This window comes from Phodopus roborovskii, unplaced genomic scaffold, assembly GCF_943737965.1.
Source record: "Phodopus roborovskii unplaced genomic scaffold, PHOROB, whole genome shotgun sequence".
NCBI classification, from domain to species: Eukaryota; Metazoa; Chordata; class Mammalia; order Rodentia; family Cricetidae; genus Phodopus; species Phodopus roborovskii.
Genome location: NW_026126407.1, coordinates 42,898,165 through 42,912,571, shown reverse-complemented (window position 1 = coordinate 42,912,571; position 14,407 = coordinate 42,898,165). Strand labels below are relative to the sequence as shown.

General features: G+C 45.9%; 1 protein-coding gene across 1 annotated transcript in view; it reads left to right on the top strand.

Moving 5' to 3' along the window:
- Nucleotides 1-14,407, top strand: part of Slit3 (slit guidance ligand 3) — a 561,683-nt gene that overhangs the window by 494,859 nt on the left and 52,417 nt on the right. The window contains exons 19-20 of the mRNA XM_051180959.1: nucleotides 191-354; nucleotides 1,371-1,503. Of these exons, the coding sequence (XP_051036916.1) occupies nucleotides 191-354; nucleotides 1,371-1,503 (297 nt within the window). The remainder of the gene's footprint in view (nucleotides 1-190; nucleotides 355-1,370; nucleotides 1,504-14,407) is intronic.

Sequence of the window (14,407 nt, the reverse complement as noted above, 5' to 3'; positions counted from 1 at the left end):
CACATTAGCATGGGCTATGGTTGAGGGTAGCTAGACATTCCCCTTGATTTAGAGAAAAAAATCTGCATCTCCTAGGAAGGGATGCCAAAACCCTATCACTGCCCAGGGCTAGCTAGCCTGGGCTCCAGGAATAGGCTTTCACCTAGGATGAAGGTGGACGATGAGCACTCAGAGGCCCTCTCTCCCTCAGAAACCTCCTGTCTAACCCCTTCAACTGCAACTGCCACCTGGCCTGGCTCGGTCGGTGGCTGAGGAAGCGCCGCATCGTCAGTGGGAACCCCAGGTGCCAGAAGCCATTTTTCCTCAAGGAGATTCCCATCCAAGATGTAGCCATCCAGGACTTCACCTGTGACGGTAAGGGGGAGTGAATTGGGAAGGCAAAGCAGGCTGCAGAGACCCTGATTCCACATGGCCTCTGAGGAACCCTGATCTGAAGGCCTCGGAGTGTCTGCTGCTGGCCAGCATGGCTTGTTCCACAGCCTAAGAAATGGTGTCTCTTTCTGAAGCCACCTTATTCCCCTCAGGCAAACATCTGTACTGATTTCACTAAGACAAGGTGTTTGTTCATTCAAGTCACTGTCCTCTATGAACATCACTGTACCTAATACGCTCACCTGCCACCTCCACGGCGAGCATGATACGCCTTAGATGGTGTGCCCCTAGTACTGTACACAGCTTACACAACTAAACAGCAAGGGAGCAAGGTCTATGTAATGGTGAAAGTCAGAGTATATACTTATGGGAAGAAGACTTCAAGAAAATTCCTGCCATTTGACTAAGAGATATACCCACACATCTGAGGCTTTAGACCCCAGGACTCCAGAAGGCATATTTGATTACATGAATTCAAGCCAGTATAGTTCTTTACTTGGTGAATTTTTTTTTGTTACCTTAAGACAAAAGAATCTGTTTGCAAATTAATTGAGGTACATTATAATGAGGTTGGTGACATGCCCGCCACCCTATAGGGATGACTATATAGTGGTAGGTGAAGAGGAGGAAGTAGAAAGAAAGAAGAAAAAGGACTGGGCCCTGCCTCTGACTGGCTGCTCCTTTGGGCCTGCTCACGTGATAGGCAGGACCCCCTTTCCTACCTGTGGCCTTGGGTCTGGGTTAGCAGCTTGACTGGTCTTTGTTTCATGCAGAATGCAGTAAATAGCAGTGCCCACCCCCCACGTTCCCAGACATGCATTCTTCTCTAGCAGTGGAAGAAACCAATAGCTACCTTTAGTTCTGGCTCAGGCCCACTGCTGGGGCTACTCAGAGCTGACCTTTGCTGGGAAAAGACTGGCCCTGTCAGCCAACTTTGCCCAGCTGTTCTCCTGGTGCGGCTTGTTCTACCACGCTCACCCTGTCTGGGTTCTCCACAGGCAATGAGGAAAGCAGCTGCCAGCTGAGTCCGCGCTGCCCTGAGCAGTGCACCTGTGTGGAGACAGTGGTGCGATGCAGCAACAGGGGGCTCCGAGCTCTCCCCAAAGGCATGCCGAAGGACGTGACTGAACTGTAGGTACCACCTCCAGCCCCCCCCCCCCCCCCGCAGTCTCTCCAGCAGCACCCTTCCTGCTGTTCCCCAGCATCTCAATGCCTGACTTCACTGGATCCCAGCAGAGCTTTTCTCAGACAGTGGTTAGGAGTTCTGATTGGTGTTGGGGAGCTGGGGTTGAAGGGGAAAAGGGAGGCCAACTCCAAACCATCTCTGTCTGCTAAGAGAGGCATGCCTGACCTTCCTCTCTCCAAAGATACTCCAGAGTGCAAAGGGGCTGCCACATTTCTTGCACCCTTCAAAAACCCCTATGCTGTACCTTGCCTTTCTGGACCCGGTGATGCCTGTGTCTAACCCCAGGGAGAGCACAGGGTAGTATAAGAGCCTCTTTTTGTGCACTGGAGTCACCACTTACAGTATGATCCCATCCCTCCTTCAAGCATTCCTATCAAACAAGTGATGTGCCAGTGCTAAGTTGTATGAATTCTAGAACATCTTCCCAGCTCCGGTTCCTCACAGTCACTCCCCAGATCTTGTTCCTGGACCAGAAGCTCCAAGTTAAATGAAACAGGTGCCGTGTTCTCTTTGGAGGACTCACAGTTTTGAACGCAGCTCCCTGTCTGGCTCAGCGGGAGATAGGCCTAGCTCTCAGTCAGGCATAGGTGCTCACCATCTGGTGCAGAAGAGCATCTCAGGCTCGCACCACCTGCCCATGCTCTATCACACTGCCCTTTCTCGTGCCATCATCCCATGGGGATGAGGTGGCTCATATGTCAGGCCCGATGCCAACATGGAGAGATGACACTTAGCAAAACAGGTGGGCACAACACTCATGAGGCTCATGGCCTCTCTGTGGGGACAGAAGACATTTGTTCTCCCATCTCTGAGGCTCGTATAACTCAGGAAACAGGAAGGGGATGCCAAAGAGAGGTTTACCTAGGTTGTGCTACTCAGAGAAAGCTTCTCTGGGCCATGACACTGGAGCTATGATCCGAAGGGCCAGGCAGGAGCAGGTCCCTAGCAGGGCAGGAGTTGTTCAGGTAGCACCAGTGGTGACCTTGTAATGGGAACCGGAAAAGTCACGCGAGGGGACTGACAGCATGTCAGGGTGTCCAAGCAGCAAGACTTATGCCACCACTCACACCCATACTGTCACACTTGTGAGTCAGAACTCCATCCCACCCCAGGCCCACTCCCTCTGCTTGAACCATCTGGGCTTGTGTCCCCAGACATAATTGACAGAATGTGACGGGACCCAGATTCCTTCTGGGGAATCTCTAGCACCTTCCAGGCCAGTGTCTCCTAGGTGGGCTGTGAGCATGCCAGCCTCTTAGAATGCAAACAGATCTTCAGTGAGACTGTCACTTCTGGCATTCCCTGATGCTCAGACAGGTTGTCATGGGGACTGGCAGTTCCAGGGAAGGCAAGGAGGCCTGACAGTCACTAAAAGACCCTGTCAGCACGGGCATAGGCTGAGGCCGAGCCCTCAAGTCTGGGTGAACAAATGCAATGCCATATGGTGAGCTGTGTCCAGGCATAGGAGGAGCAGAAAGTGGCCATGGAATGTGCTCCTTCCTGACCAGATGGGTGCCCAGTGACATGTCGAAATGCAGACATGCCATGGAGACAGCTCATGAGGCATTTCCTCTAAGGTTCAGGACACAGAGGCTGAAATAGCAAAAGTAATTGGGGTTCTGTGCCTTCAGAGGACCTCTAATTATTTTCTGTGTGGAAGAGATGATGTCTCCCAGCCAAGCACGTGTGTGCTCCGAGTGTGCTCCGAGGAACACAGTTCTGGTGCTGAACCCTCGCGGGGACCAAATGGTGGGGAGAAAGCAGGGAAGCAAGTGCCCAAGAGAGTGAGAGCCAGCAGGCCTGGCGCACAGCGCCATGGGGCCCCAGCTTGGGACCTTTTTATGCTTTTTTTCAGCACCCAAGAGCACGTGCTTACCAGGTACACTGTGATACTTGACACGCAGAAACTGACATGGACCATTTTGAAATAGCTATCTCTTATTCCATCCAAAAATAATTCCATACCCACCCCATATTTATATAAGAAGTGTGTTGTTGAGGCAAGCCAGTATTGAAGTGAGAAGGGTGACACTGGCCAGTCTGTGAAAATCTTTAATGTCTGGCTTTGTGGCAACTCTGGTTTCTGTTCTGCATCCCCTGCATTGGGCTAGTTGTTCGGGAGAAGCTGCAGGAGAAAGGCCAGCTTCACACAGACATGTGGTTGGAATAGGAAGGAGTATTTTAAGGGCCCCTTCCAATACTGGTGCGTTTTCATTGTTGAACGCCCACCACAGGCAGTGGGGTCTCCTGAAAAGGTAGCTGCTGCATGGAACTTGCATCCATATCTGTGAATTTGCTTCTGTTTCCTAAACCACGCTGGTTTGTTGACTTTAGGTAGTACCATCCTCCAGCTGCTCACTTAGTTCAGCCCACTGTGTTACACAGGTCATCCAGGTCATGACACACTGTGTTGTTGGTAGATAAAAGTTCTTATCAGTGCCATGACCATCTGTCAGTTTCCTATCAGAGAAATCTTCAGTAAGAGGGAGCTGTCCCTGAGCACACACCTTTAATCCCAGTGCTCAGGAGGCAGAGGCAAGTGGATCTCTGTGAGTTCTAAGCCAGCCTGGTCTACATAGTGAGTTCCAGGACAACAAAGAGAAACCCTCTCTAGGGAAAAAAAAAAAAAAAAAAGGAAGCTATCAAGCTCAACCCAAGTTTTCAAAAATATTAATAGTCTTATAAAAAGCCCCCAATTCAGCCACTGGCAACAAATCCCGTCTGTGCTTTCCCCTGTGTCCTACTCTTCATTCATTTTCCAGAAACTCTAGCAAATGCCCCTGTCTGAGAAGCCTCGTTAGTCATTCCTTTAAGTAGAAATAGTGTTTTTCGTGGGAGAATCCCAAAGCAGCTAGTTCAGCGAGCCCAGCAGTAGGATTTCACCAAGCATTTCATGGGCTGTAGAAATGCTGTAGTCACACAATTGCTAAAGAAACAAGTGCTCAGGGGCCCAGCACTGTTACTGCTGGTAGTTTTTACTGCCTTGTCAAGGGCAGTCTTAAGTGTGACTTGCTTTGCTGTTTCAGTTTGCTTTGTTATTTTATGTGCAAATGCACACGTAAGTGACAGCACAGTATCTTAGGCCCAGTGCTCTGCCTTAAGCTAATGTCCCTTAAGCTGGTGTCCTCTGTTGGTTTTATGATGCCAGGGTAAATGTAGGCTGAGTATAGAATGGAGAATGCTGGTCTTTTTCTTTGAGATTTTTGTTTTATTTTTAATGATATTTATATGTGCGTTTGGGATACAAGCACTTGCAGGCGCCCACAGAGATCATGACCAGACAAAGGTATCAGATCCCCTTGAGGTGAAATGACAGATAGTTCTGAGCCAGTGTGAATGCTGGAAGTCAAACTTGGGTCCCCTGCAAGAGTATTATGCTCTCAAAGGTGCTGAGCCATCTCTCCTGCACTAAAAACAATGCTTTTAGATCATTATAAAAACAAGTTGGACCTCAGACTTCCTGAAAGTCTCAGGGGCACTTAGGTGCCCATAGGTAACACATGGAGAACCGAAGCAGCCAGCAAGGACTATAGGGAGACACCTGCCATAGGCAGCATCTACTTCCTGATTGAAAGGGGAACCGTGATGGTTTGAAAGAAGATGGGCACAAAAGGGAGTGGTACTATTAGGAGGTATGGCCCTTGTTGGGAGAAGTGTGTCACTGTGAAGGTGGGCTTTGAGGTCTTCTGTGCTCAAGCTACTCCCAGTGTCACAGACCACTTCCTGTTGCCTGCAAGATTTAGTACATTCAGCTCCTTCTCCAGCACCATGTCCTCCTGCAGGCCTCAATGTCCCACCATGATGATGATAATGGACTGAACCTTTGAACTGTAAGCAAGCCACCTCAATTAAATGTTTTTCCATGGTATCTCTTCCCAGCAGTAGAAACCCTAAGACTTGCAGGCTCTTCTTGAAATCAAGACAAAGCATGTCAGCCCCCCAAGTCACTTAATAACTCTGCCAAAGCAGTGCCTCCCCACTCACAGAAAGGACAGTTATTGCTCTGCAAATATCCTTGTATCATTGGGCCTGCCTCACTATTCCAGAATAACTGAAGCCTAAACATGTGTTTGCTTCCATTTACTGGAACATCAGAGAGTGGTTCTCAACCTTCCTAATGCTGTGGCCCTTTAATACAGTTCCTCGTGTTGTGGTAACCCCCCCAAGCATAAATTATTTTTGTTTCTACTTCATAACTATAGATTTGCTACTGTTATGAATTGAAAGTAAATATCTGATATTCAGGATATCTCATATTCAACCCAAAAAAGGGGTCACAACCCACAAGTTGAGAGCCTCTGATGTAGAGCATTCTAGCTTTTACCTCCCGCCCACCCGCTTATAGCCATTACCCACCCTCCTTCATTTCCCTCATTTTTCCAGCCTGGGGAAGCCAATGTTCTTTCTTCTTCCATGAGGCCAGCTATGTAACATCTGCGTGCGAGTGAGATCACCCAGCACTGGACTTTCAGGGCCTGCTTATAGCAGCTTGCCCAACAGCTGCAGAGCACAGATCCAAGCCCTTTCCCAGCTGCAGAGCACAGATCCAAGCTCTTTCTGTGTGCCCACCACACTGTCACCAACACACCACTTCCCAGTGCACAGGCCCATCCCTGTGCTGCCCTGTGACCAGTTTCCTGGGTTTTGCAGCATCCAGCCATGTCTGTCACCTGCATTGGCAGGAAGAGACAGACCAGGAGCTCTGCCATCATTGTTTGGGCTGCCTGTGTTCTGTCCAGTCCCATGCTGACTAGTGAACTTCTCCAGCCATGTAACTGCTACTGCCAGCAAAGGGGCTGTCTCTCATGCCTTCTGCAGGGCATGTTTTCCCAGCATTGAAGAGTCACAGCCCAGCCTGCCTGTATTCCTTGACTCTGTCTGAGTTAGGGTTTCTATTGCTGCAACAGCACACCATGGCCAAAAAGCAAGCTGTGAAGTAAATGATTTATTTGGCTTATACTTCAATATCACTTCATCATCTAAGGAAATTGGGGCAGGAAATCAAACAGGGCAGGAACCTGGAGGCAGGAGCTGATGCAGAGGCCATGGTTACTGGTTTGTTCCACATAGCTTGCTCAGCCTGCTTTCTTATAGAACCCAGGAGCCACAAACCCAGGGATGTCACCAACCACAGTAGGCTGTCACCCTTCCCTCCCACCGTGTCAATCACTAAACAAGAAAATGCCTTACGGGCCTGTCTACAACCTAATCTTACTTTCTTAACTGAGATTCCCTCCTCCAGATGACTTTAGCTTGTGTCAAGTTGACATATCCAGCGAACCCTGGCACAGGGAGAGCCATAGGGTAGCCCCAGCCAGCTGCAGGATTCACACCAGCTTTGGAGAGATGCTTCCTCTAAGTGTGGTAGGGCCCTAGTGTGGGCCTGACCCACAGAGACCTCAGCAGGTAGCATTAGAAGAGAATGATTGTCAGGGCTCCCTGGAGGTTGAGGGGACTGAGGAGGACTGGTCCCTAGTAGAGATGGTACTCTATTTAATACTGGGATTTTGTGCCTGGTGTGAGGCAAGGATGGAGGCTGAGAGCTGAATGCCCCTTCACTCATTCACACAATGAGCTGCTGAGCTTCAGGAGGTGCTGCCGCTGGGTCTGGAGTAGAGCAGTCAGGGTCACAGTCATGGCTCTGATCCTGGAGACTTAGAAGAGAGAGAAGGCAGTGTAAAAACTAGCCTGTGGCTGAGTCGTATTCCCCAGGAATGTTCAGGAAGAAAGCACGTGCCTGGAGAAGGCCCTCCTGGTAGGCAGGTCTTCTATTCAAGACCTGGATCCCCAGGGGACCAGGTAACCTAAGAAAGAAGCTGCATGTGCTGGGAGCTTGAGAAGATCATGTGCAAACTAAGAGCAACATGGCTTGATGCCACTGTCCTCACAGAGAAACATGCTAGAAGCAGGAGAGGAAGTGAAATCTTCCTTCTGATAATCATGTATATCAGTAAGTGGAGAGTGTGTCTGTGTCTGTGTCGTGTGTTTATCTGTGTATGCATCTGTGTGTATCTGTTTGGGTATGTACACACAAATATTTGAATATATTTTCAAAAACTATTCAACACTAGTGTGCTAGACTCTAAAATCTATATATAGGGACCCTCATAAGACTTTCATGGTAATAATTATCATAAGCTCCATTATTCACATTTATGTGAATACAAGCTCAGAGAAGTTAAACTTACACAGCTATTAAACAGCCAGAATGGCAGCTGAGCTGCCCCCCACTTCACCCAGGCCTCTATTGGAAACTGTGGCCTGGAATAGGGTCTCCTGGAAGGTAGCTGCCCTCTCCATCTCCATTCAGTTAATTCTTTGTGAGAGCCTGTCTGCTCTGCAAAGCTCAAAATGGGAGCAGAAAACAGGCAGTGCTCGTGCAAGGAGATCTGTGCAGATTTTCATGCAAGGCAGGTGTGTTCTTGGGAGTGAGGGCTGAAAGAGAGCATTTAAATTCAGGTCAGTGCAAAGGTTGACCTGCCAGAAAAGCTGCTGCAGTTCTGAGGCCCCGGGTAGAGGGCAGGCTTCTGAATGGTCCCTCAGGGCCCCATAGTAGCTATAGGCAACTTTGGAGTTGAGAGCCTTCATCAAGGGCTTCCTACAAAGGCAGCATCTCTCACCGCTGCATCTGCATTTCTGAAGCAGAGCTTTTTGATTCTGTGTCTTCCGAGCCATGATGCCAGGGCACCGAGACACCCTGTACCGAAAGCAGCTCCCGCTCACTCAGTAGTGCCAAATGCAGCTCCCTCAGGGAGTTCTGGGATTTTCATTGCCCAGGTGACATTTCCTGAGCTTGGCTGTTGCCAGTCAGCGTGTGGGAAGGCCATAGTGAGTGTTCTGACACGACTCCACAGACTCACACTGAAGATGTCACCAGGGACTGAAACACAGCATAATGCTCAGAGCCTTGGAGACTTATAATGTCACCTGGGGAGGGGAAACTGAAATGTGGGAGGCACGCTGGAGCTAAGGGCTTAAGGGCTAAGGCACGGGGGAAACTTGACCAGGAGCCAGAGGCAGGACCAGGGCAGGCAGAGACCTAGCTACCCTCTCTTTGGTCCTTCAGAGAAGGACAAGGCCAATGCAACTGCAACCAGAGGTCATCAGAGGGTCAGACATGAGATGAACCAGAGAAGAGATGTAAGGTCCTTGTAATTTCCTGTCTGGAGTTGGCTAGGCCGCAGTGCCAATTATCATAGTCGAATTCTTGGTCTAGATGTTTCTGTGAATGTATTTCCTAGTGCAGTTAGCATCTGCAGTTGCTGGACATTACAAGCAATGGGAATTCTAACAGAGGGTAGGGAACAAAAAGCAGGTGGTTTGCTTTGCTTGCCAGTGAGACGGGGAGACTTTCAGATGGGCAAACACATTAGGCTACCCAGTTTCCTCAATCACACTGAATACAACAAAGACTGGAACAGAGACAATATCCTGAGCATACCCTGGAGAGTGTTTGAGAAACTTGGTGGCCCCTCTCCTTTCTCTGGGTCTCTTGGAAGATGAGATAAATAGCTCAGTTTGCCCTGGATTAATGTGGTTAGCTCAGGTGACTCCAACATCTCTGAAATATAGCGGAGCCCTCTATGGTTTGACGTAGAGGTTTCTGAATTCACCAAAACACATGGAAGTCACTTTGATAGACAGCACTCAGGATGCTGTGATGTGGGATGAGGCACTAGGCTTGGGAGAGCAATCTGAACACAAAGCAAAACTCCAGAGCCATGGAGTTCTCCACCACAGTCCCTTGTACCTTCCCTCCAAATCACATGTGCATCTTCATGTGTACAATCTTCATGTGCATGCCTCTTCTTTCATGGTGGTCTCATTTACCAGCATAGACAGTGCCTGGCACATGGCAGCTGCTTAATAAATACTTACACTTGGATGGATGGATGGGTGGGTGGGTGGATGGATGGATGGATGGATGGATGGATGGATGGATGGATGGATGGATGGATGGATGCTCAGCTCCTTGGCCAGAGACCACAACCTAAGTGTGTGCACAGCTGAATTTTAGCCCCTAAATAAAGCTTCCTGAAGGGAAAAATGAGATTTGGTGTACACACACACACACACACACACACACACACACACACCAGGCACACAAGAATGAGGACACTACCCAGTATGATATGGAAGCTTGAGGCTTTTTGAGTGAAGCCCAGAGTTCTATGCCAGAGGCTCCCATGGGGCTGGCCACAGGAAGAGAATCACTAGGTCTCAATTGAAGATGATATATAATCCATTGTCTGCCATTGACAAGATTGCCATGTCCTATTTCAATCCATTTCTGTCCAATTTGCTCACTTTGTAGTGGGTCTTGGATACTTAGCTGTGGTGGTTTAAATAGGTATGGCCCCATAGACTCATGTGACTCATGTGTTTGAATTCCTGGCCCATAGGGACTGGCACTGGTAGGAGGTGTGGCCTTGCTGGAGGAAGTGTGTCACTGTGGAGGCAGGCTTTGAGGTCTCATATGTGTTCAAGCCACAACCAGTGTCATAGTCACTTCTGCTGCCTGTGGATCAAGATGTAGAACTCTCAGCTCCTTCTCCAGTACCATGTCTGCCTTCATGCCATCATGTTTCCTACCATGATGATAATGGACTGAAACTATAAGATACACCCCCCCAATTAAATGCTTTCCTTTATAATAGTTGCTGTGGTCATGGTGTCTCTTCACAGCAATAGAAACCCTAACTAAGACAACAGCTATGTGTTCGCAACTTGTTACCCCAAATTAGGTCTTAGTGAGCATATTAGAAATGCAGATTCTCCAATCCCACGCCAGACCTTCCAGATCAAAACCAGCTGTGACAATTGTTTATAGTGTTTGGGTGGGTGGGGATCTCACATACAGCACTGGGACTTTCAATTATAGCCTATGGCTTCAGGGAGCAGCTTTATCCCCCCCCCCACACACACACACACATTGTACTTCTGCTCAAGCTTTCATATTTAATGTAATGTTTGATTGGCTTACAGGTATCAGATTTCCTTATGGCCTTTTCATGCATCATTAGTTTGGACCGACTCCCACACACACAACCTTACTTTCCTTCCTCTGTCTCCCATCCTCCATCCCCATTTAAACCTTTCCTTTTTCCCCCTTTTACCCTTATGCCACGGGTGTTATATCATCACTTTCCCTTACCTTAGAGAATCTTTTCGCTCCTCTCTCGTCAGCCCCTTTCTTGTTTCCTGAGCTCTCCACACATCCTATCCCAAGTAAATGCACATACATAAAAATTAGAAGCTGGGCTTTGCATGTTGGAGACAATGTTCAGCATTTGTCTTTCCAAACCTAGGCTCCCGCACTCAGTCTGGTGTCTCCAGTAACATTCATTTTCCTGCGTGTTTCATAATTTCATTTTACAGCTGAATAAGATTCCATGTGTACATATACCACATTTTCATTATCTGTTCATCGGCTGATGGACATCTAGGCCGAATCCATTTCCTAGCTATTGTGAATAGAACAGCGATGAAGGCAGATGAGCAAATGTCTTTATGGTGGGATGGAGAGTCTTCTGGGTACACACCAAGGAGTACTGTAGCTGGGACACATGGAAGCTCTATTTTTAGCTTTTAAAGAAACCCCAGACAGATGTCCATGGTGGCTGTACTGTTTACATTCCCACTGACAGTGAACAACAATTCACCTTTCCACATATCCCAGACAGCGTTCGTTATCATTTGTTTTCTCTGTAATAGCCATTCTGACTGGGGGTGAGATGGAATTTCAAAGTAGTTTTAATTTACATTTCCCCGGTGGCTAAAGATGTGGAGCACATTTTAAAATATTTATCAGCCATTCATATTTCTTCTTTTGAGAATTCTCTGTTAAGTTCCTTGGCCTATTTTTTCACCGAGTTTTTGTTTGTTTAGGGGTTTTTTAAGTTGTTTGTATATTTCACATTTTAATCAGCTGTCAGATGTATCCATTGCAAAGATTTTTTTTCTCCCATTCTGTAGGCTGTCTCCTATAATAACTGGCTTACTGTGGGGCATTTTGTTTTGTTTATATACAGAAGCTTTTTAATTTCACAGGGTTGCCTTTGTTGGGAGTTGACCCTACCTCCCAAGTGACTGGAGTCGGGGGAAGAAAACCCTTATCTGTGCCTAGGTCTTAATCCTCTAGCAGCTTCGGAGCTCCAGATTTTACATTAAGGTTTTCAGTCTCTGAATTGATTTTGTGCAAGGTAACACACTATTCTTTTTGTTAAGGGTTACTGTGACTATCTGGATTTCTTTATATGTCCTTATGAAATTTTTTGTTTTGGTTTGTTTTTGGTTTTCCAAGACAGGGTTTCTCTGTGTAACAGTCCTGGCCATCCTGGAACTCACTCTGCAGACCAGGCTGGCTTTGAACTCACAGAGATCTACCTGCCTCTGCTTCCCGAATACTGGGATTAAAGGTGTTTGTCACCACTGCCTGGCTCCATGTGAGTTTTGGTTTTTTGTTTTTTTTTTTTTTTGTTTGTTTATTTTTTTTTTTTTGTTTTGTTTTTGTTTGTTTTGTTTTGTTTCTGTTTCTGTTTCTGTAAAGAATGATGTTGGTATTTTAATGGGCATTCCATTTAATCTATAGATCACTTTTGGTAAGCCAGTCTTTTTAACAGGATTAAGTCTTCTGATCTATGAGTACAAGCGAGTCTTTCGATCTTCTAATATCTCCATCAGTTTCCTTCTTCCATGTTTTAACATTATTGTATGTGTCTTTTCACTTGCTAGATTTGTGTGTGTGTTGTGAATAGGATTATTTCCCTCATTTTTTTTCAGATCTCATTTATTTACATCATTAGTATATAGGAAGGCTGCTGGGTTTTGAGTCTTTAATTTTGTATTCTGCCACCTTACTGAAAGTATTTATTGGCTCTCAGAATTTTCTGGATATATATATATATATATATATATATATATATATATATATATATATATATATATGAATGAGTGCTCTACTGCATGTATGCCTGCATGGCAGAAGAGGTTATCAGATCCCATTAGAGATGGTTGTGGTTGCTGGGAATTGAACTCAGGACCTCTGGAAGGGCAGCCAGTGTTCTTATCCTCTGATCCATCTCTCCAGCTCCCCTGGTGGAGTCATTAGGGTCTCTTATATTAAGTCCTAGAATGTGCTAATGAGGAAATTTGACTTCCTCCTCTTCCCTATGTATCTCTTTTATTTCCTTGTCTTATTGTTCTGGCTAAGATTTTAAGCACTATATTGAATAGATGACAATGGACACCTTTGTATTGTTCCTCATTTTAATGGAACTGCTTTTTCTCTATTTAGCATGATGTTGGCATTACTTCATGGTAGATACCCTTTGTTATGTGTCCTTCATTCCTAGCCTCCTGGGGGCTTTATCATGAAAGAGTGTTGGGCTTTGACAAAGGTCTTTATCTGTATCTATTGAGTTGATCTTGTGATTTCTGTCCTTGAGTTCATTGGGTGATGTATTACATTTATTGATTTGCATATGTTGAATAATCCCTGCTTTTCTGGAATGAAGCCAACTTGCTTACATTAAGTGATCATCTTGGTGTGTCCTTGAATTCAGGTCACAAATATTTTATTGAGTTTTTTGGGGTTTTTTGTTTTTTTTTTTTTTTTACTCCTAAGTTCATCAGGGAGAATGGCCCGTCCACAGTTTTCTTTCCATTGTGTCTTTCTTTGGTTTGAGTATTAGGAAGATACTGGTTTCGTGTACGAATTGCATGTGCACACATGGAGGTCAGAGGACAGCTTATATGGTTGGTTCTTTACTTCCCCTAAAGTTTGTCTGGATCCAACTCAGGCTTGGAAGAAAATACCCACTGAAGCTAGGTTAGGGGCTTATTCTTGTTTTGTTAGGACCTGAGGAATATCATGTAATTATTTATTTGAGGTCATTCTGATATTTAATGTAGGTACTTACAACTGTGAACCTCCCTTTGGGACTGCTTCCATTATATCATATAAGTTTATATATGGTCAATCTGTATCTATTCAATTCTAAGAGTTTTTCCCCCTTCTTAGCTTCTTCAATGACCATTCTCCCATTCATCATTCTATGGTGTGTTGTTTAATATGCATGAGTTTGCAAATTTCTATAGTTTCTCTTTTCCATGATGTCTAACTTTATTCCACTGTGGTCAGACAGAATACAAGAAGTTATTTCAGTTGTCCTTCATTTGCCAAGACTTGCTTTATATCCTAGCATATGATCAGTTTTAGAGAAAATTCTAAAATTCCACTCCAGAAAAGAGTATGTATTCTGCAGTATTTGGTGGAACATTCTGTAAATATCTGTTAAGTCCTTTTGATCTGTGGTGTCACTTAATTCTGTTGTTTCTTTGTTTATTTCTTGGTCCAGATGAACCATCTATTGGTGAGAGTGGTGCACTATGTTAGGATTAATCTGTGACTTTATATCTAGAAGAGAGATTGCCTACATTTTAAAAAAAATCAACCAATGGCCTAATTCTTCATGCACAAGTACACACACACACACACACACACACACACACACACACACACACACACAAAGTGACATGAAAAACCAAGACAACCTACCTCTTCCAAAAACTACCAGTCCCAGAGAAATGTCCCCCAGTGAGAGTGACTTACACAAAATGTCACTCTGTTAAAACATGTGATTCAAAGAAGTGAAAAAAGACATGAATATTCCCCTGAATGAATCCAACAGAACACAAACTTTGGTACAAGTGATTACTATTGAGATGATAGAGAGAAAGTAGAAGAGAGACTGAAGGGACACAAAAGGAGGAGGAGGGAACTGGGGTCTGGGATAAAGATCTGCTAAAAAGAGTAAAGATATGTATGTATGTGTGCGTGTGTGAGCA